The sequence below is a fragment of the Eubalaena glacialis genome, chromosome 13, assembly GCF_028564815.1.
Source record: "Eubalaena glacialis isolate mEubGla1 chromosome 13, mEubGla1.1.hap2.+ XY, whole genome shotgun sequence".
Taxonomy (NCBI): Eukaryota; Metazoa; Chordata; class Mammalia; order Artiodactyla; family Balaenidae; genus Eubalaena; species Eubalaena glacialis.
Genome location: NC_083728.1, coordinates 43,899,560 through 43,922,302, shown reverse-complemented (window position 1 = coordinate 43,922,302; position 22,743 = coordinate 43,899,560). Strand labels below are relative to the sequence as shown.

At 45.3% G+C, this 22,743-nt stretch overlaps 1 protein-coding gene across 1 annotated transcript in view; it reads right to left on the bottom strand.

The window, feature by feature from the left end:
* Positions 1-3,648: 3,648 nt before the first annotated feature.
* SLX4IP (SLX4 interacting protein) overlaps positions 3,649-22,743 on the bottom strand; it is a 185,093-nt gene continuing 165,998 nt past the window's right edge. Inside the window, 3 exon segments of the mRNA XM_061208423.1 lie at positions 3,649-6,606; positions 6,608-7,073; positions 8,124-8,224. Of these exon segments, the coding sequence (XP_061064406.1) occupies positions 6,358-6,606; positions 6,608-7,073; positions 8,124-8,224 (816 nt within the window). The 3' untranslated portion in view covers positions 3,649-6,357.

Below are 22,743 nucleotides of genomic sequence, written 5' to 3'. Positions count from 1 at the left end.
CCATGAGTGTGTGCGTCGATGTGTGTGTGTGTGTCTAAGCGCAGAGACAGGACTGGTAACAGAAGAACAGGCAAGAGGGCGTGGGAGACTGGGCCCTTATTTATAAAAGCTCTTCTGCCCTGAAGCAAGTCAAACTCCCTGCTGAGAAGCTGCTTTTTCTTCCTCCCTTTTGAGTCTTCTTGCTGAACTGACCTCTCCCCCGCAGAGGTCAGGGCTCTGCTCACCCTGGGCACCTCGCCTTCTGGGGCTGGATCGCCTTGGAAGCCCACAGAGGAGAGTATTCTTCAGCTCTAATTTCTGAGAGAAAAAGCTATAGTAAATCTCGTGAAGAAGCTGTGTTTTTTTTTTTTTTTAAAGAAATATACGCACGTTATGATCTTTGGGGAACTGTGGAAAAAACAGAAAGCAAACATGAAAGCTGTACATCACCGGAGTCCCCTCCCACAGCCTGCTTCACCACCTAAAATAAATCAGTGTGGGTAATGAATGAGGTTTTAAGAAATGTAACTGAACTTAAAATACAAGGTCAGCATCTCATCCTAGGTAATCCTTTAGAGGATGAGAAATTCTCCTGATTTTCCCACAGGGTTATTTCAGATGCGCTTTCTGAGCCAAACTATTTTAAAAGCGTTCTTTCTTCCACTACCCTGCCAAATGTGAACTTGAGATTCACACGCACTTTTCGAGAGCTTATTAACGATATTAATGATCATGGCTCAAAGGCAAACCCCAGACAACTATTTAGGTGCTTTAAAAACTCATCTTCTGTACGAGGGTAACAATTTCTCAGTGCTGGCAAAGATGAAGGTAGCCTCATGTGTCGGGTCTAAAGCAGCAGAAGTAACGTAGGGGGCCTTCGGGAGAAAAGAGAACACGTCCCTTGTAGGATTAAAACTTACGCCTATTGATACCTTGTCACCTAAGCCCTTCCCATTTGTTTGAAAGTAGGCCCATTTCTCATTTGCAGAAAGCCTCTCTTCTAAAGGATACTCAGCTCTTCGCAGACCCTGCCTCTTTTAACATCCAGTTAAACACACTCAAACCCCCACTGCCACTTTTATTTATTTTTTGGCCACGTCTCACGGCTTGCGGGATCTTAGTTCCCCAACCAGGGGTCCAACCCGTGACCCCTGCAGTGGAAGCGCGGAGTCTTAACCACTGAATGGCCAGGGAAGTCCCTACCCCCACTTTTAAACAATAGTTCTTAACTATGGCATCTCATGAGAACTTGAGGAGCTTTTAAAACTGCCAATGCCTAGGCCAATAGAAGCTACCCAGGTAAGTCCAATTTCAGTGTCAAGAACCCATTTTTCAACGGATGGTGAAATTAATACACGGAGTGGTACGCTAACCTCGGGGCTCTATGGAGCCAAGTGTGGTACTTAAACTATCAGAGATTATTTGACAGATGAAGAAACTGAGGCCCGGGAGGTTAAGTGACTTGTCCCCAAATACATGAACCAATTGGTGGTAAAACAGCAGGGCTGTCAGCAGCACCAGGCAGGGCAGGGCAGCTTTCCTGGGCCGGCCACACGGCACCCATGACCAAAACGGCAAGAAGAAATGGGCTTTGCTTTGTCGAGTGCAGCGGTTCTCAGCATTTCACATAACAGCTATTCAGATGTATTATTCCAACCTGATATTGAAATGCTTCTGAAAAATTATGTACAGGATCTGAGGGGAAATATATTTACAAGCAACCAGAGAGGCCTGGGATCCTGTCATAAAAGGCAGTGCAGAGAAAGTCAGCCCAGGGCTTCATTCGGTGCTGAACTAGGACTAAATTCACTTCGAAAATGGAAACGAATCCACTTGGGAAATGTCAAGATTCTCTGGAAAGGAGTCAAGGTCACATGCTTTAACCCCTCACGAGAGGAGTCTCTCTTGCCTCACAACCGGGAACAGAAGCGGTAACACAGCTGCAGTGTAGAGACCACCCCAAGTCTTACGGGCCCATTTAATCACAACATCCCGCACAGGGTGTTCCAGACCTAAATCTTTAGGGCCAACGGTTCAAATGAAGAGCCCCTTTGATTATTTTAACACAGTCTTCAAAACCTCAGGATTGCTTCAAGGCGGAAAAAGTCTCCAACCAATAGAACATAATTTTATAAATAGCATGTTCAGAAAAGGGCATTTTGAACGTATATTCCTTGGGGTTAATTCACTCGCTTTAAAGAAAAGTGACATACACTAATTTACTTTTTTAAAACAATTTTACTTTTTATTCATAAAACAGGCTCATTTACACTACATACTAGTTTCATCCCCTAGGCATGCACAACTATTTAAACTATTTTAGCAGTTTAAACAAAACAAATGAGAGGATAAGGCTAATGGGAGAAGGGAGCTCTCCTGGTGATGCCTGCAGTGTTTGGCTTTCTACCTTGACTGAAGAAAGTTTATTCTGGGGATCTGTCAAATCCATACCTTTAGTTGCCTGGTCAGGTGCTTGGGGATCAAATGTATGGTTTCATTGATTTTTGTTTAATTAACAAGATTTTTGATAAGTAACTGTAACAGCAATCATCAGGTAATATCATGCTGCATAATACAACTTATGTGATTAAATCCAACCCCGGTACTGAGCAGTTCTCGACAATTAAAGGCAATAATTTCATCCACTCAAGTTCCCTCTGTTAAGCTACACGTTGACATGTATTTGTTCCTTGCCTTGTTAAGTAAACAAAGAAACCAAATTAGAGGGAGTTCTGCAGATTTCTGAGAATTTAATTACATCATGAATTGTAATACCAATGATATACATGGTTAGACTTCTGCCCTGATTTTCTGAATTAACTTCATTTTACAATGCTTAATTTATTTTGTACCAAGGAAGACTTTAAACTGTTTAACAGAAATCAGCTTAACTTTGATTTCTTACTTGTTGCAACGCGTTTCAATTCATTTGTGTTTCAATAACAACGTTTGAAGTCTCTTGTCTTGACAAACCAAGCATGGAAATTTCCTCATAAGAGAAAAGAAGAAATTAAAAGGATTTCCATACTCAAGCCACAGCACAGCACACTGAATAGAGAGGTTTTGGCTCTTAGGTAAGCCAAAGGAAGGCCACTCACCAGAATTTTGTGGAGATATTACAGTGGGTCCTGCCAAGAAGGAATTCAAGGAAACTGGGAACGGCCACACCGTGATCCCAGGCCACTCTCTTGGGTACAGAGGTTTCCTTCCCTTACGTGCTCTGCTCTCTCTGAGCTCTTTCTGAAATCAAAAGCCACTGATAGGCACAACAATTCATGCTAAAGTCCAAACATGACACTGAGAGCAAACAAATTAACTGTGATCCCATTGTTGTCCCCAAGATATACCCTGAGATATCTCATTCAGAAAGAAGCTATATTCTCCAAAAATCAAAATACAGAGAGTTTTTGTGACTCTTGCTTTTTATAAAATGAAATACATTTTTCCTATTTTTTTCATTTAAAATAAGTGAGCACAAAAGCTGCAGCATTTACTCCTCTCTCCCCAAACGTTTGCTCCTTTGCAGTTAGCAATTTATATGCATATCTGGATGACAGTTAACCTCCAGAGGCAAAGAAAAGAAAAATGTGTAAGAAAAGTCACACTGACTGTTCTCAGACATTTGCGGACATTAAAAAAAAACAAAACAACCAACACCAATCTATTAAAAAGTCATTTGAAAGCACTTGGAGGTGACATAGAAGCCATGACATCGAGAAAGTTAGGGAGTTCAAAGTTATAACATTAATCAAATTGGATCCATATTTCTTCCAAGCATCAGACTTACGGGAACTTGACTATACATTTAATTTGCTTTATTAAGTAAGTGGTTGAAGAACTTATTCTTTTTAACTAAGAATACTGACAGGGTCTCAGATTTTCAGATGCTGGAAATTATTAAGATTATTAAGAATATCAAAACACACCCACTTCTGGCAGTAGAGAACCAACTCTTCATTTCCCACCTAATAAGCAACAAAAAAAACCTGGCAGCCCTTTTCCACTCCGTACTTCCAAATATCCAAAGAATCAAAGCACCACTCAAGTAACAAAAGATCCATGGGTGTTTCAGACATGTGGAAGGAAAATGCTTAAAGGTGAAATTCCTCAAACACATGCCCTATTGCGGAAGCAGAGAGCTGTTCCCTCTGTTAATCCTGATAAAAATCCCAGGTACATGATGGCTGTGAGAAAGACCCTATCTATCTACAGCCAAAGGTGCTATTTTCCCTCTAGATCACAGTCATTGTTACTTCCACAAATATACCAAACTCTAAAACAAGACTTTTCTTGAAGGACGATCACTAAGCGTGTAAGTATTGGCTTTAACCACCAGGCCTAGGTTAACTAATGAAATAAAAACTCGATAAAAACTTTCTCTGGTGCCTCCAGTTCAAATATCTCCTAGTTCTGGGGTAGGCAGCAGCTATTGGAATGGCTCTTTTTAATTCCAGACTCTTCCAGGGAGCTCATTGTTTCTTGGCCTATTCCCTGGGTTACTATTTGTGCCCTCTCTGCTTAAACTGTTCCAATAATTGTTTAAGGAGATTCAATGACACACTGTGGTTCTGTCTTTAGAGAAGCGCACACCGAGAATAGCATCGCTCTAAGAGAGGGGCCCAGGATGGGCCATGTTCTACCACCTTCTCAGGAGGTTTCCACCCTGTGTAGTCTGCCCCTATTGGAGGAGCAGAATCTGCTCCACTGTGGTTGGTGTTCTGTTGGGCTCCCTCTCCTATAGAATCCTGTGACTGGAATCACCTGGGGCAGGAAAAAAGCTAAGTGGGAAGAGGAAGAGGCATCAGTGGGCGGGGCCATGTTCCTGGTGGGGGTGGTGAGGCTGGGACCATAGGAAGGGAACAGGCTACCAGGAGAGTCTGGAACATCAAAGGGCTAGCACCTGTATCCACGGCCAGGTATGGCAAGCAAGACTTAGCTTCATGACGCAAAATGATGCCATGAAATATGGTTGCCTCTTAATGAGCCTTGCCCTGCAATCTAAGAGGGGAAAGGAGAGTGGGGAAGGACACAATGAGCTGGGAGAAACCACTAATTAATCTTAAGCATGAACTTACACTGTGTCTACCTCCATATTCTTTTATATTGTTGGGCTTTTTCTGGGTTATTTTTTGCTAACTCCTACACTTTGGGGAATATACTTGATTTTCCTTGTTACTAGGGAGGTACTACTTCAAAGGACCACCCAATGTTGAGCAGGAAAAAAGATACATTTGATGGGTGGCCTTTGCATATGGTTTCTTATTTTAGAATGAAACTGGGTTAAGAAAATCTACTGTAGGTGTCCATCCAAAATAAGTCATTGCTATGATTCACTATGTGACATTTCAGCAAGCCCACTGGAGACAACAGTGGGTGATACTGCAAATGGAAGGCTCCTGGTTTGAAATTTAAACTGCCTGTGAAGCCTTCCAAGTGGAAAACTGCAAACTCTGGCCGCTGAGTTCCACTTGGGTTCTGGTCTGTCCTGAACTTAAACCAGAATCTTAGAGGTGGCGGCAAGGGCAGGGACATGCCTGAGCTACAAGCAAGAACAAGCTTCTCCCACATCTTCCCCTAATGTTGGGCTGAATTATATGTAAATGTCCTGCAACTCCTAGGATAAAGTCACAGCTCCCTGGGCTCTGTGGCCGCCCTGCTTAAGAAGCTGGGAACAGAGTGACTCATACACTGAACCCAGGTGCTTTACAGGTTTGAGGGAGCATGATGGGTGCATGTCCACACGTGGGCCCCTGCTGATGCGCTGGAGGCCAGAATTGCCAGGCTGGAGGAGATCAACACTAGGGAGTCTCCAATTAGCCCGGTGGTTCTCGAACATGGGCAGGTTTCAGAATCCCCCCAGAGTTTCTCATTCTGTAGGTCCGGGTGGGACCCAGGCTCTGCATTTCTTCCACAGATTCAGACCATGATGCTGGTGCCACAGGCAGACAGTGTGAACCGCTAGCCTGTTCCTCCACTGCTGCCCTCCTCAGGCTGAAGGGCAGGAGAACTGACCAGCAGCACCGTGGCCCGTCGTGTGGTCCGTACAGGGATGTGACAAGGAGGCAAAAGATTGGTTTCTTCATACGGTTCCTTCATGGACACTGTCACTGCCAACAAAGCGAGTGGCTATTTATCATTAAAGTAAATTTCTGAAGACAGTTATAAAGTGTGAACGAGAAAGTAGCAATGCTGTCAGAACAAGCATGTAGGCTCCTGGAGGCCGCTGCTTTGAAAGCTGACCCCAACGCAGGTATGTATTTTCTATTTGAAACAATCATTCGAATTCCTTTAAAATCACGGCATCTAGACACACTGCTCGTTTGTCACAGTCTTGGCCACTATATCCTCAACTACGAGTTTGCAATCTTCTTCCGTAAGTTAGTGGCCTCTTTCGTACTTCTTTCTTTTCTTGCTTGCGCTGCCCTGAGTCGTAGCTAATCTTTCAGTGTTTGTGGCTGAGCCGGTTTGCCGTGCCTGCCCTGGCTTATTTTTCATAAGATGTCTGGAGGAGAGATTTTCCAAAGCATGCAACTCTTCATTAGACGCGGTTTCTGCCAAATCTCGTTTCAAAAGTAACCCCGGATCTGACAGCTCTGAAGTTGGCAAAACCTTGACAGCTTTGCTTTTTTTCCACTATTATTTCCCTCGGGACTAATCGATCACTTCCAAGAGAAGCTCTCTTGCGGTGGTCGGCGTCTTCCACAGAGCCGCGGCTCCTGCGTTTCTGTTGCGCTCTGGCCCCTCGTGGACTTTGTTTTGGACCCGGGGGTGCTGACTCACAGCTACAGACGGGGCTCCCGCGTAGAAGCCCCGTCTCTAACCGCGCCCCAGGATGACGTTTCTGCTGGCTGCTGGTGCCTTCTGGCGGGGGCTGATGAACTCTCTCCAGCTTTGGAACAGGAAGCCCCCGGTGGCTCTCAGCTGCCCTTATGGAAGCCTTCGCCTGTCCCGCGGCCGGGGGACTGGACGGGGCCTCGCTGTCCCCCCTCTTCCGTGCTACCTCTGCAGTCACTGAGCCACTGGATGTTCCCACACTGTTCCTGCTGCTCCGTGATCTGCTCACGACGCTCCTTTTTGTTTCAGTTCTGTTCACACTAAAACAAAGAAAGATTTTTTTGTTTTGTAAAGCTGTAATGGGCAGGTTTCCTCCAGATCCCCCTTGTCACACTTCTTACACTTGAAGCAGGACGCATGTGCTACTCTCCCTTCTCCTCACCCCTCGGCCAATCTAGGAACATCCCCAAGTGTATATTTACATGCAGAGCGGATCAAGCAAGAGCCATCACATTTTCCAGTACATGAGGACACACTTTTATTTATCGATCACTGGGTTATCAGTGGAGTTATGATGGAGTTCATATTTTAACTAAGGCTGAGAGGCATTCATTTCAGATGTTAAAGATCAATATTGCCTACATTTAATACACTGATTTTTTTCCCAGAAGTAAATGCTCAAATACATCCAAAGCACAGGCTCTCTGTGTGTGTGTGTGTATGTATAAGAACATGCTTGTACATACACAAACCCCTTTTCTACAACACACATACAACTGATAATGCAAACTGCACTCTAAGTAAGTATGAAATTCACTTGGAAGAGCAGGACAGAAGCTGCCCAGGGAGAATTCAGAGACTGGAGCCTTGTGAATGGCAAGAAGTTTCTTAAACCACCAAACCCGAAATATTGAGACTAAAATATTTCTTTAGGCTAAGCTTTAGTCTGGGAACCAATACGTATGTCTGTGTTCCTACTGTTGCTTTGAGGGGCCCGAGGATTATCACAATGACACGAGGGTCAGAACAGGCACCTTTAGGAAAGGAGTGTATTTTTTCAGATCTGTCTGGGGTTGCTCGGAAAGTTGTACAAAATACCCTCAACAGGTGCTTTTCATCTTCAAAGCGCTCGTCATTAATTACTCTCTGCAACACACCTGTGAAGCAAGGCCTTGCTCCCCACTGTCCAGAAAGCGAGAGAAAAAGAGTTTGGAAGGAGGAAAAGCCAGTCTGTGACTTAGAGTAGGGCCAGCGCCAGAGGGGCTTCTGTGATTAGGGTCCGAGCACTCCTGCTGAGTTCTAGACCTCGTGTTATGTGCCAGTCCATACAGACAGTCCAGAGGGAGGAAAAGGAAACTCGTGGGACCTACAGGTCTTGCAGAGCGTTTCTCCTGAGCTCTGCGCCAGGAAGAAGCGGCCTCTCCACGCACGCAGCACGATCCTCCGACGCTCCTTGGAGAGCTCTTCCCGGCTATTCCAAAAGATAACAAAAGTTCAACCAGAAATCTATTAGCTGAACAGGAGGAAAAACAGTTCCACTCCAAATGCCCCCGTGAACAGATTTCATTTGGTGAGGACTGGATGAAACTACGTCGTGTTAAGCTATTCTAATGTTTTTTACTTTAGAAATTTTTGGTAAATTGTCACTTCCCTTGGATTCCCAGTACGCATTTCATATATGAACATGCACCACAAACGTGCAAGACGGTGATTCCAAGCCATCTGGGAACTCTCGGCCACTATCTGATATCTCTGTGGCCCTGTGACGACGCCCAGAGTCAGGAGCCAGGCAGCCGTGTGACTGTGGGCCTGACCTTCCGGAGAGACCCGGTGGCACAGTGGTCTGTACCCTGATGAGCCTCAGAATTTTTACATTTTCTCTATTGACAAAAATGCAAAATATGGCTTTTGCAATACTCAAGACAGTGTCAAGAGTTAAGCCTTTCAATACGGGTACTTCGAAAACTGGAGTTTGTAATCTTGGTTACTAAAAAACTGGGAGTTTTATTTTTCCTTAAACTGACAGCACTAACATGGTTTTAGATAATTCTTAGGTAATCTGTCTATCTATCCTTATATATTCCCATGGAAGCTTCATAAGGAAGCAATTACAAAACGTAAAAACCTCCCAACCATCACCAACATTGACCCATTTCTTACTTTTGGAAAGTTGTTTCCTTTTTGTTAGCACGTAGATCATTCAGAAAAGGTGTTAACTTCTTTTATTTTCTGGTACATTTCTAAGTACCGTTCTCCATCCAATTCCACAGTAAAATGTTGCTGCCACAAGGAATGGTGTTGGTAAGGTACCAGCAGGTCCTTGCTTTAGACCTACACTGGAATTCAGAATGACAGCCCCAGAGAGCCTGGTAGGCGGCAGCCATCAGTGTGATGCCCGGGTGTCCCACAGAGCAATGCCATGAGCTTCGTCCAATCACTGCCCTGCGCCACTGAGCACCAGCCTTTAGCTCTCACTAACTCTGCCTATGGTTCAGACCTGGACCAATGTCTCTCAGAGTCATGTCCAGTTATGACCCAAGTCAGTTTTAAGAGTCAGTGAATAGAATACAATCGGTTTTATTGGATTATACTGCATTTTGATGCTTGTCCCTTTTCTTTCCCCTAAGACTTACTAGATGACCAAAAAGGGCTAGTTTAAAAGTTAAATGACAGAGGGAGAGAGATTGAGATTTATGTGTGAAACACTTCTAAACATGCCCTATAAGTACAGTAGATCTCCCCCTTACAACCACACCCTGTAAGTGCTGTATTTTCAGAGCTGAACAATTAACATAAGGAGCATGAGTCAGGCTTTGAACAACTCTGTGGGAACCAGAAAGCCTTTTGCTATTAGGAATGATGTAAATTCCCCAAGGCTGGAAGAAGTCCACAATGGAGGCAGACAGGGTCATAAATAACAACAATGGATACTGCACAGACCACATAACGTATGATGCTGTGATAGCGACACTCTTTGCATCTCATATTCGATTCAACCGCTGCCTTTATTTATTTATTTATTTATTTATTTATTTATTTATTTTTTAAGCTTAAAGAGCACTCTGCATTTCCTATGGGAACTTCAAAAACATCTCTAAAAAACACAAGACCATCGACTCTCCTCCCGAATTCCTCTGACAACAAACAATGGGGGAAATGTCCTTGGAAGAAAACAACAACAACAGAAAGAGTGACAGAGTGACAGAAGGAAATGTCCAGCTCAAAAAGTGCAAAACCTGTGACTTCGTGTTAAAAAAAAAAAAAAAGAAAGAAAGAAGGAAAGAAAAGAAAAAGAAGAAAGAAAAAGGTGAGGCAGGGTCTCTGGCTTCCAAATTAAAACCACATTTGGCAATTTGTTGAAGGAGGCATATTTACATTTGTATGAAGACTGGGTGGGCAGGGGAGAAAAGAGATTAGACTCCATCAGCCCTTGGACTGTCAGATCTCATTAGAAATCTCTCACTCTTACATTTTAGGGTTAATTCACTCCCCTTTGTCACTAAATCGCAGCCTCCGGTGCCCCCCAAACAAGTATTCCAGAGGAAGCAGCTATCACCTGGGAGCAGGATTTCCCAAGGGACTTGTCCTGATTACTAATGGCTTCTCACATCTGGCATCAAAATGCAACCGTGGCTTATCCAGAAGCAAAAGTCTTAAGGCTGAGGTGGCAAATGCCTCCAGGGCTTACCCGGATGACACTGCTGCTTCTCAGATTCCGTGTGACTAACGACCCTGACATCTTCTGCAAAGAATACAGACAAACCCAACATATTCAAGAAGGCTACCGGCAGGCCATCCAAAGTCCAGAGTGAGCACTCCACGGGGACTCAGGATTTAAGAAACAGGTTAACCAAGAGGATTGCTATGGATCATCATCAATCACCAATGATTCTTCACAACCTGGACGCTAGCTTTGAGTCTAGCTAGGGAAGAAAATGCTGCAACTATCTTTCCCTGGTCACCTCTCCCCCCCATTTATTTATTTACCTTTGGTAATACTTTGAGGATTTTGGTTTTAAAAATGTCCACCGGTAGGGACTTCCCTGGTGGCACAGTGGTTAAGAATCCACCTGCCAATGTAGGGGACATGGGTTTGATCCCTGGTCCGGGAAGATCCCACATGCCGCGGAGCAACTAAGCCCGTGCACCACCACTACCAAGCCTGCGCTCTAGAGCCCGTGAGCCACAACTACTGAAGCCCGCGCGCCTACAGCCCGTGCTCCACAAGAGAAGCCACTGCAATGAGAAGGCCGCGTACCACAACGAAGAGTAGCCCCTACTCGCCGCAACTAGAGAAAGCCCGCGTGCGGCAACGAAGACCCAACACAGTCAAAAGTAAATAAATGAAATAAATTAAAAATAAAATAAAATAAAATAAAAACATCCACCTGTAAAGGTGTGTCTATATACAGTTCCAGGGAGAAACCAAACCGAAGTGGGGCAAGGCTACCGGCCCCAGAAGTCTAATTAGGGAGATACCCTCCTCTGCAGCGTGAGCAGCCCAGGCAGGCACCCAGAGCAAGGGGTCAGGCCCGCCTCCGTTCCTGGGGATGCTCTGGAGACCAGCGGATGCACCGTAAGTCAAGGACAGCCAAAGCCCATGCGCCCCAGCACAGGTCCAATGGGGAGGCAGAGCAGGTGAGTGTCTAAGTATGATGGGGGTGGGTATTACCCCCAATGCTGTCTGGTCTGACCTGGGAAACATATTTTAAATTCCTGGACAGAAAGGACTACAAAGAGAATACCCACCAGAATGAGCTGGGTTGAAATGTAGTTAGAAATACTAGTGGATGTTCAAGTTACAAAGCAAGTTGCAATTGTGGATAAATCGAGGATTTATTCACTCCACAGTGACTTACTGAATACTACTTTTGAACAGAACACTGTTGGATTAATGAGGGATGGGGAGTGAAGGTGGCCTAAAAAGGACATTAAAAATACCCGCTTTTAAGTTTATATCCTCCTCAAGGAGTCCATAAAACATACCAGGCCTCCCAAAAGCTAGTGGGAAGATGAGCTGTTATCCGAGGCACAGAGGGAGCTTTTCAAAAATATTGATTCTTGGGACCCATCCCTGGAAGTTCTGAGTCACAAGATCTGGGGTGGGGCTAGGAGATCTATATTTAGGCTCCCAGGTGATTCAAGGACTGCTGATGTGCATGAAACAAAGCTCAACAGAGCAGAGCAGCAGGTACACAAATGTAAACTGGCACACCAAGGCAGCATCTGGCAGAGAGCAGCCCAGGTATGCAGCATCAAAATCACCTGGGGAGCTTGTTCAAAAACGTCCAGGATTCTACCCCAGAATCTACTGCATTTGGGCTTCGGGGGTGAGGGGGCGGTGGTATCAGGGTACGCGCATTTTAGCAAGTTCCCCAGTGATTCTGATACCCGGCAGAGTTAATAAACTTCTGTTCTTAGGGGCACGGAATTGAAAACCAAGCAGAGTCATCCAATCAGGCACCACTGAACTCTGCACCAAGCATTGTCTGAGGTCCTTGCAGAGACGGACATGGACCCACAGAAAATGTTCTTCCTCTCATGAAGTCTCCATCCCAGTGGGGAAGACAACAAACAAAAAACCATACAATGTCAGGTGGTGATGATGTTATGAGGAGAAATGAACCTCTAAAGGGTTGCTGGGGTGCAGTTTTACATACGGTGGTCAGGGAAGGCTGTGGGAGGTAACACGGTAAGCTCTACCCACAGACCTGAGTGGAGGATGGGCCACACAAGCACCTGAGAAGAGCATTTCAAACCCGGGGAGGGGTCAGGGAGCAGGTAACAGGTGTGTGTGTGTGTGTGTGTGTGTGTGTGTGTGTTGATGATGGTAAGGCCATTGGAAGGTTCCAAGAAGAAAAGTGACTTGGTATTTTAAATGGATCACCTTGGGTATAACAGCGGGACAAGGGTGGAAGCAGGGAGACCAGTGATGAGGCTACTGCAGCGGTCCATTCAAGGATGGTGGGTCTTGGAGGAGGCAGGTGGTGGTGAGAAGTAGTTTGGCTGGAAATACAATTTGAAGGGAGACCCAACAGAATGAGCTGATGGCTTGGATATAGAGAGTGAGCAGAAGAAAAAAGTCGAGGATAACTCCATGATCCGTGCTTTAAACAGCTGGACGAAGGAAGTTACCCTTTACCAATACAGGAAGTACTGGGGGAGGGGCGGGCTTGGGGAAGCGAAACCAAGAAATCCGTTCTAGGTATGTAAGCTTTAAGAGCTGTCCTGGATGAAGAATGGAGATGCTGAGCAGGTGGCTAAGCTACAGCTTCTAGGAAGAGAGAGAGTTCTGTCTGCAGACACAAAGCTGGGAAGTCCACAGAGACGGTGTTTAAAGGCATCTGTCTGGATGAGCTCCGGGGGGAGTGCATTTGGATGAGAAAAAAGAAGTTGAGAAGACGAGGAGGACTCAGGAAGGAAGACTAAGAGGGGGTTGTTAGTGAGGAAAGAGAAGAGTCAACATAACATGGTGTTCCTGGAGGCAGGAGGAGAAATGGCTTCGTTAAAAGTGACAACCGTGTCAAAAGCTGCTGAGCCTTCAGGAGTGAAAACTGACCCGTGGAAGGTGACTTGACGAAAGCTATTTTTGGTGAAGCGCTGGGACCCAAGCATACCTGGAATGTGTCCAAGAGTGAAGTGGAGGCAGAGTGGAGACCAGCACTCTCCAGTGGAGATATGACCTGTGCTGTACAGGTGACTTTAAATCTTCCAGGGACCCATGAAAAAGTAATAGGAAACTGGTGACATTAGACTTCAATAATGCATTATTTAACTCCAAATGTTACCTTTACAACGTGTGATCCATACACAATTATTGAGAGAGTTTATATTTTTGTACTGCCTTTGAAACCTGGGGTGGATTCTACACTTCTAGTATATCATTTCTGACCCGCCACACTTCAAATGCTTAATAGCCAGATGTGGCCAGTGGCCACGGTACTGGCCAGCATGGGTGCGGACAACACTTTTGAAGAGTTCTGCAGTAAAGGGGGAGCAGAGAAGCTGGGTGGTAGCTGGACTGGGCGAAGTGGGTAATGGAGGGTGAGTCTGGGATGACCCTGCAACAGGCATATTTGGTGGGATGTGATCAGCCACCATGTGTCAACCTGCAACTGAGTTCCAGGCACTGTTTCAGCAGCTTTGCATGTATTCAGCAATGTCACCCTGAAAACAGCTTGGGGAGGCAGGGAGTTTTCTCATCGTCACGCCGCATTCGTGGACAAGCAGCACGAATGCAAACCCACTGCTCATCGGACAGCATGGCTTCTTGGGAACGTGTTGCTGCCAGGCCCCTGGCACCTGGCTGCAGGCCCCCAGGATATCAGTATCAGTCCAGGGTGGGTAGATCCTGGGGGCCATGATGCCGGCAGACCCTGTGTGGGCACCAGCGTCACAGCTCAGGCCAGCTACTGCCTGCTGCAGCCTGGTGCACTGGTCCCCCCTTACAGCCCTGGGTGGAAGGTATGGCAGAAGTTATCCCGCCAAACTCTTGTTTCCAGGATTGTAGAACATTCTGGCAGATATGAAGGCAGTAACGGGAGAAGGGGAAAAAAAAAGATCCTCAATGCTGTTAAGATTTTTCTCACAGAGGCACTTAATGCAGTAATACGGTACTCTCAGTCTTTATCTTTTGAGAGTTGGATCTATTTTCTCATGGTTATATACATGAGTTTCTTCTGATTCTGTTTTGTTTACTCCAAATGAAAACAGCTAATAACCCAACCAGGATACTTTAAAAGTAATTCATAGAATATTAGAATACATAGCTGTTAAATCACATTCATAATATGACTGTATCTGAATTCCTTGTGATCACATCTGCTCAGAACGACACACCCAGAATTGATCAGATCAGGTTAACGCTCCTGGGATGCAAGGTGGAGCACAGAGGTGAGGGGGACAGAGGCCAAGGAATGGCACCCCTTGGTGGCTTGTCCCAGAGCCAGTTCCTTAAGCCCCTCATAGTTGGTTCATGATTGTTTGGGGAATTTAAATGCAGCAAGAGGTATGAAACACACTTTGGAAACTGGAAAGCATTGAGCACGTTTTCTTGACATGGTTGTGAAAGAAAATCTGACGCCTGCGCAGACCACATGGGTTTATAAGAAGGCGAAGGATGCTTTGCATCTGTAGGAAACTTACATGATTAAATCCTTTCCCCACATCTCACTGGGGCCTCACTGAGTATTTGGCAGACAGGTAGTGTCCCTATTTGACAGAACGAGACCCAGGAGACTAAGCGTCTAAGGCCACAAGTTTAGCTGGGGGCAGGATTGAGCCGAGAAGGCCTGGCCCTGGTGCAGCACTCTCCCCACTGGGCCCAGGGGGTCATTTGCCATCTTGGTTGGAGATGGAGATGGAGGAAGAGTACGGAACACTGAGCCCGAAGTCCGTGGGCCCAGCTTCCCTAGGTCACTATCTCACTGTGGCGTCTGGACAAGCCCCTTATCTTCTCCGAACATCAGTTTCCTCATCTATTTTTAAAATCGGGGGGGGGGGGAGGTGATAATAGCTATATAGTGGGCCCTCACCCATCTCCCGGAAACAATACACAAATTTTCTTCTAGGGAGTCGTGTCCCCACTGTCCATCCAAAGTCCATGCCTTTCAGGAGGACTCATCTCCAAGCCTGACTCCAGAAGCGGGCCTGTGACCCAGGCCAGGCGAATCGGAGTTCAGAATTCATGAGCCTCATAGAGATGTAGGGGCTACAGTGGCCCAGGAAGGGGCCTGCTCTCTTTTCCCATGAACCTGCAGCCACCAGGACCAACCACCACGTGGAGGCTGACCATGAAGCCAAACAGTGGAAGGCAGAGCCGACGGATGGTGAGAAACAGTCCTGAGGAAAGTCTTTGTCCCCTGATCAACATACCTGAAGTCTGGGCTTTTGAGGCGCATGAGCCAAAAACTGCCCTTTTTTCCCTAAGCCATTTAGAGGTGGCCTTCCTGTCCCTTGAAAACTAAAAGGTTCAAGACTGATACCATCTCTTCTCAGGTTTGTTGCACTTAACAAGTTACTGTATGTGACAACACTCAGCAAACATAAAAGCCTTTTGCAAACAATAAAAGCAGCACAAAGGTAATTATTATCAGCTTTTTCTGGGGGAGGGGCAAATACTAATATTAAAGTAAAAAACTGGAACTACTGGGCATCCGTGGTGGCGCAGTGGTTGAGAATCTGCCTGCCAATGCAGGGGACACGGGTTCGAGCCCTGGTCTGGGAAGATCCCACATGCCACGGAGCAACTGGGCCTGTGAGCCACAACTACTGAGCCTGCGCATCTGGAGCCTGTGCTCCGCAACAAGAGAGGCCGCGATAGTGAGAGGCCCGCGCACCGCGATGAAGAGTGGCCCCCGCTTGCCACAACTAGAGAAAGCCCTCGCACAGAAACGAAGACCCAACACAGCCAAAAATAAATAAATAAATTTAAAAAAAACCAAAAAACAAAAAACTGGAACTACTTTCAGTTCTTCATGACTTTACAATAGTAAGGCAAAAAGAAGTTATCCTCCTAGTTTGGTGTGATGCCTGATGACTTCCAGGAGCATCAGCATGGTGAAATGTGACCTGACACAAAAGGAGCTGCTCACAGAAAAGCAGCCCAAGTAGAGCATGAAATATGACAGTGACCACAGTCTTAGACGGTGACGCAACCTGGTCATGCAGAAACCACACGTCTTAAAATGAAGAGGTCTCTCTTTCCCAAATTTGACTTCTAAGATTTTCTTAAATTATTTGATATTTAATAAGTGAAGGAAGTGAAAAGGACAAAACAGATGGGACAGAGTAGTAACGAACAATTAAAAGAAAGTATAGAAACATACATGTGTGTATCGGCTCAAAGGAACCAGAGCAAAAAGAGGTACATGAAAAGGAAAGTGGTATCTCAAGAATCCCACCGTGGCCTGAAGGCGTTTTCTCTGCAGGTGATAATGATGGAGGACATCTGTACTGAGATGCCTCAGACAAAGCCCTTGGTATAGGGACCAGTCTTCATGAGGCACCCGCCAGGCAGACATGACCTCCCCCATCACAGAGACGAGGAAAGTGACACCCAAGAGGCCATGTCATCTGCCCGATTCCCAAGGGACAAGCCTTTCCCCTTCACTGGGGTCCTCTGGCCCCCAGGCCCTCCATCTCTCTGCCCTCCCATGAAAGGACAAGTCTCTAAGGGGAAGAGGAGCACAGCCTTGCTGATGATGCTGCCACTTGGGTTAGCAGCAGATACCCTAAGATACCCTAGTGTGTTTTTTTTAAATAATTTTTTTAAAGTTTTCATTTCTTCTGAATTGATGACTGTGAAACTATCTTGTGCAGATCTAGGGAAGTACCAATACAATAGTTGAAAAGAATGTTAACCTGAAAATGAAATCAGTGAAAAAAAAAAAAAATCAAGGAAGTGATCTTGCAGGAAGTACACATTTCATAGGGATTTTCCAGTGTACACTTACCTAACCCTCGAGAACCTAAAAATAAATCCTAAACAGCCTTGGGCCCCACAGTGGAGTCTCTGGTGCCACACAACTGTGAGAAAACTTGGGTGCTTGAAAGAATTTGTAGGTTTGGGACCAGTGCTTCTTAAGAAGGGAGAGTACTCACTGACCACTCTGAGAATTGAAGAGAGCTATTTCACTTTGGCCAGAAAAACATAAAAATACATACCACTCTTTAAAAAAATTTCAGATAATTCATGAATCATAGGTTAATAATGTCCGGTTTAAAAGCTGAAGGGAAATAGCTGTGAAAAATAGAGAGAAACTTAATGGCAATTACCCCAGGCAGAACTACCCTAACCCTTGGAGGTCTCCTTATTCAAAAATACCTTCCCTCAGAGGCCTGTGGTTGAAAACTGCCAACACCCACAGGAAGGTTGCCAGCCCTTCGTTCGTGGTGGTGATCTTTTCCCTGACGTCTCCCGTGGCCGAGCATGTGGGTCTGGACAGGATGGGAGAAGAGAGAGGTGGGCAAATGTGCAGGGCAGCCAGGCAGGTGGCAGGACTGGCCAGGGAGGGCCCACTGTGGCCCTGGTTGCCGGTGGGAAGAGGCGTGAGAGTCAGAGCGAAGACACCGCAGATGACTGTCTGATTTCACAATTCTGCTCAGAACTGGCCCTCTGCCCAGGGATGCAGAAGGAACTGCTCTTCCCATCTCCCTCAAACACAGACAGTGAGACCCCCTTTCCAAGTCTCCAATCTCATGATAGTAACAGACTTCTGTGGACTCGTCTGGGAACCTCGCCCCATTTATGGCATTGCTTCCTTGGGAAAATGAGCACCGAATTCTAAATCATCTGTGCACTAGTGAACTTTCCCAACATAATCCCCTTGCACGTCGACTCAGTCTGTGCTGTCGCCGTGGGTGTTCTGATGGCCGTGTGGCTTTTAGGAAGTTGGCCTGAGAGATCTGCTGGTTCCCAGCTCCTCTGTACCTCAGAGCAGTGACTGGGTCCTTCCTCCAAAGCAATGTCTCACTGGGAGCATACTGGCAGCTACTGGAAATGAAAGGCGTTTTAACCGGTGGTCCCTACTCTACCTCCTCCTCCCCTGGATGGTGGTTAACAGAGCTCCCGCGGGAGGTCTTGAGTTTATGCTCTTGTTGTATCCCTTTGTCCGTCACTGACTTGCTGCCTAAACGGGGCTTTGTCACTTAACTCTTTGGTACTTCAGTTTTTATAGTTGCAAAATGAAGCTGGGTTGGCAAATGGAGATGAAAAATGAGAGTGCTGAGCTTCTTGAGAGAATCACATGTGCAAGTATTTTTCTCATTTCTGGCACAGGGGGTAAGGTGTTTAGCTCTCTGCTACTCTGGTGTTAATGGCATTTAAATTAACTCCTCTTTGGGGAAGAATGGGAATGATGGTGATAATGATAATTAATATTGCATTGGCCCTTTAGGATTTACATTTTTGTATTCATCATCTCACTTGATCCTTGGGAAGGCTTGCATGGCAGGCATCACTTTTACTTCTGCTTAATAAGTCTGGGGATGGATGCTCCGAGAAACCAAATGACTTGTCCAAGGTCATCAAGTGAGTGAGGGGAGAGGCAGTGGTCAAAGTCAAGTCTTGTAATTTCACGTTTGATTCCTTTTTCACTTGTTCTATTCCCTGCCATGTTTTGCTTAATTCAATCGATCATCTAGGTAGTCATCAAAGGGAGATTATAGGCCTCTCACAGGAAAGGTACATTATGGGGAAAAGGCACAAAGGATTAGAGGCCCCAGATACATCCTATTCTAACTTACCCTATCTAACTATTCTAACCGAGATACGCCCTACCCTAAGTTATCTATTCTACCTGTTCTAACTCAGCAAAGGGCAGGTTCCTTTGGAGGGCTGGAGATGGGGGCCAGGAGACATCTCATTCACAAGTACTGCTGGCTAATCGTTTGGGAGAATTTTATTATTAGGAAGGGAGAACAAAACCTCAGTTTACTGTAACATACAAGCAAAGGATAGTTGATCTCAAAAGAAAATGATTGCCCCTGAGAAAAAATTTTCTTATGGTCTCTGTCATTGTCTAGAAAAACTATTCTAGACAGACCAGACCAACCAAGGGCATCTTCATCGCCCGCGGCCCCCGCCCTGCAGCATTTTCGTTAGCATCATCCACCTGCCGGTCCACACAAGGGAAGGGCAGGCAGGTGATGGATGCCGCTATAGTTCCCATCCCTATCCAGCCCATCCACAGGCCCGGCCGAGGACACAGACACCTACCACACAGCAAAAACGTCATGCAATTGAAAAGTAAATGATAAACTCACTGAACGTTATTTTCCTTACTATGTAAGAAGTTTTTATATAGTAAGGAGTTTGTGAAATACAAAAATACCAATAGTAAAACTGACATAAACAGACAATTCACAAATGAGTGGGTCCTAGTTAAAATAAATACAGACCAAACTTAGTTAGCAAGTATGAACTACAGAGGAGTACAGACTAGATCATTAACAGAGGTTATCTTTGGGTTGGGAGTTGTGGGTAATTTTTAGTTTCTTCATATATATTTCGATTTTGTACAATGAACATGTACGATTTTGGTAAGCAGTTATTAAGTAAAAAACTAAGTTCAGAACACTGTGGGAAATGTGAAATATGGAAATGACCTCTTCCCACTCAAGGAAATTTTCCTAGTGCTACAGGAATCTCTTGTTAATGGCGTCCATGTAATTTACCACTAGCATTGTTTAGGAAATACAATAAGATAAGAAGAATGGATTCTTAAAGTCTATGATACAGTAAGAAAAACCTAGAAAAATCATCCACTACTTACTTAATTTTTTTGGTACAAAAAAAAGAGTTCCTCTCTTGAATGATCTGTTTTAAACTTACGCAGAAGTTTCCTCAAGGAAGCTAAATAATTCTGTCATCAGGGTACAGAAGTTAGTGCACAAATTGTTGTTTACTTCTTCTAGTCTAAAAACTTAAGGACTTAAATGTTTCCTTATAATTTCTATTTATCTTTCCTAAGATTAAACTATAACTCTCCCCTGAATTTTTTTTTTCAATCACAATTTTTAAAGCTATGAGTAAAATGCTTTTGTGCAAAATCATTTTGTGGTTTTCATTTAGCTACAGTTTCATCTGCTTTCTCTGATAGAAATTCAGTGTGAGAAAGTATTTTTGAGATAATCTGATACCCTCCCCCTTGACTGAGAGCAGGGCTAAGGCCCACAGAGGTTCAGTTACGCACAGCTGAGAAATACGACAGCCGAGCTAAAAATAACCCAGGCTAGGGCAGTTTATTGCTTCTCTAGACTCATTTGCATTTCAGTTTTATACTCATAAACTAGAAGGAGGATTCTTTAACATTAAACAGTAGTTTGACCTAAGAGAAGTGTTCAGTTTAGTGCTGAAATATTGTCTCTCGTCAGGGCGTGCCAGCAATCCTTCCACTCTGGGCGAGGGCCTAGCACTTTCTGAAGAATCTTAACAGCTGTTTTCACAGCTTGGCCACAAATCAAATGAAGGTGAGGCAGAGCGTCTGAATATCTTAACGTACACATCCACTTTTCTGCAGCTCTAGTGCTAAATGCCATTTTTTAATTTCCCAAACAATCACAGACTTTTACAGCTTAGGTTTAAAAGAAAGTAACTTGGAATTTTGGACTTTCCTTCCCGAATTGTAGAGAGGAGCTGAATGAACCATTAAAGTACAGAACGGGTGGGTAAGTCTTTAAGAAAAAAGGAGGCTCTATTAGAATTACAACTTTTAGGTCACCTGGGTCACCTTCAGTACCCTTGATCTGCCATACTGTAAGCTCCTTGAGGGCAAGAACACTGTTTTTCTTTTTCTTTGTTTCTCCAGTGCCTACCAGAGCTCCTGGCACAGAGCCAGCACTCAGCAAACTATGTTAAAATGTGATGGTGAGAGCAGATGGGAAGGGTCTCCAGAGACTAGGAGCGGCTGTAACCAATGTTCTATGAGACAGCAGCTTTGTGCTGACTCTGAAATGTCCCAGATATATACAGAGTTCTGTGATTATTTACACAATAAAGTTATTACTTTGGAAAGTAAAGCTATGACTTTGGTTATGATTCGTTATTTCCTTTAATAAAGGAATGATAAAATGATAAACAATTTTAAATTTCCCAAAGCCCCCCTGGGCTTTACATCTGAGGAAGAAAGCAGTCTTTACATGGGGACCTGGGTTTGTAAACATGAAAGAAAACATTTGCTGGAATGGGATACACTGAGCACGATACAAATTTACTTTCTGCTCTTGGTATTTCTAAGGAAAATAAGGTGAAGGGAAAACAAAACTATGAAACTAAAGGTAAAAACTTGCAAAAAGGTTTCCCAGCTCCACTTCTAGCAATAGGTCCAAAACTTAGGCTATAAGGGCTTCAAGATTTCTTATGAGAAACTGTAGTAAGAAAAATACAATGACTCATCTCGTAATAATGCCCTTTCTTCCCAAAGTACACATCATGATTCCCACATCCCTGGCACGTGGGCACTCAGGGCAGAGCTATTGCAACACGGAGCACCTCCCCACACTGAGTCCCTCGTGCACGGGGGTGTGCGTGTGACAGACCTCCCTGGTGCTGGGGGGTGGGGGGCAGCATTGACTGCACTCCTTCTGCCCCCAAAGGAGGGGGATTACTCCCTCTGGGCCGCCTGATCAGGAACAGTGGTTCTTTTGTGCGGCCACCTTTAGGAACCTGGGAGCTGAGTGCATCTGGCTTCCCTGTGCCCAGGCAGAGCAGCTGTGAATAGGCACTCCCAGATTTCCTCGCTGACTGTCATTTAGACACTGAGGATCAAGGAAAGGAAAGGAAAGGGAAAAAGGCAGGAGAAAGGGCATCTCTACTCAAGGCAACAGCACGAGTAAGGGCGCCCTGGCTGCTGCCCAGGTACCGACTCACCCCCATCACTTCCGTAGCTGGGGAAGAGGGAGTTCAGTAAACAGTTATAGGAAAAATAATTGACATTTATACCAAAGAAGTACCTCTGATACAGCTGCTCAGGAAGCCCATTCCCCAGGCCTCGCCCAGTCAGACATTCCTGGAGAGTAACTACCAAGAGAAAATGAGATGGATCCGGCCCTTTGGTGAGTATCAGTGTAAAGTGGTAAAAGAATTCGAAGCTTTAAGGAATGTAAGGAAGTTCAAGGGACACTCAGAGGAGAGCCAGACCTCACTGGCTTTGGGCATCTGAGGGAGAGTAAGAATAACGGGAGTAACTTTGCCTTCTCTCTGGCAGAAGGCAATTCTGGGAGGGAAGGATTGTTTATTGATCCCTAAGTAGCTGAGACTGGAGGGATCTGCAGACGTTAAATATCAATGAGGACAGAGTCCAAGGCACTTGTAATGGAAGGACTGCGGCCTTGGCTGGACGGGCCATTTGTGGGAGAGAGGGCCCTCTGCTTGACCTGGGTGTGTTATCGGTTCTGGGAGAAGGAGCTTGAGGAAGCGGTGGACAGGCCTGTGAGGAGCGGCGCTGTACAGGCAGGCTGGCCACGCAGAGGGGCGCACGGAGCCTGCGC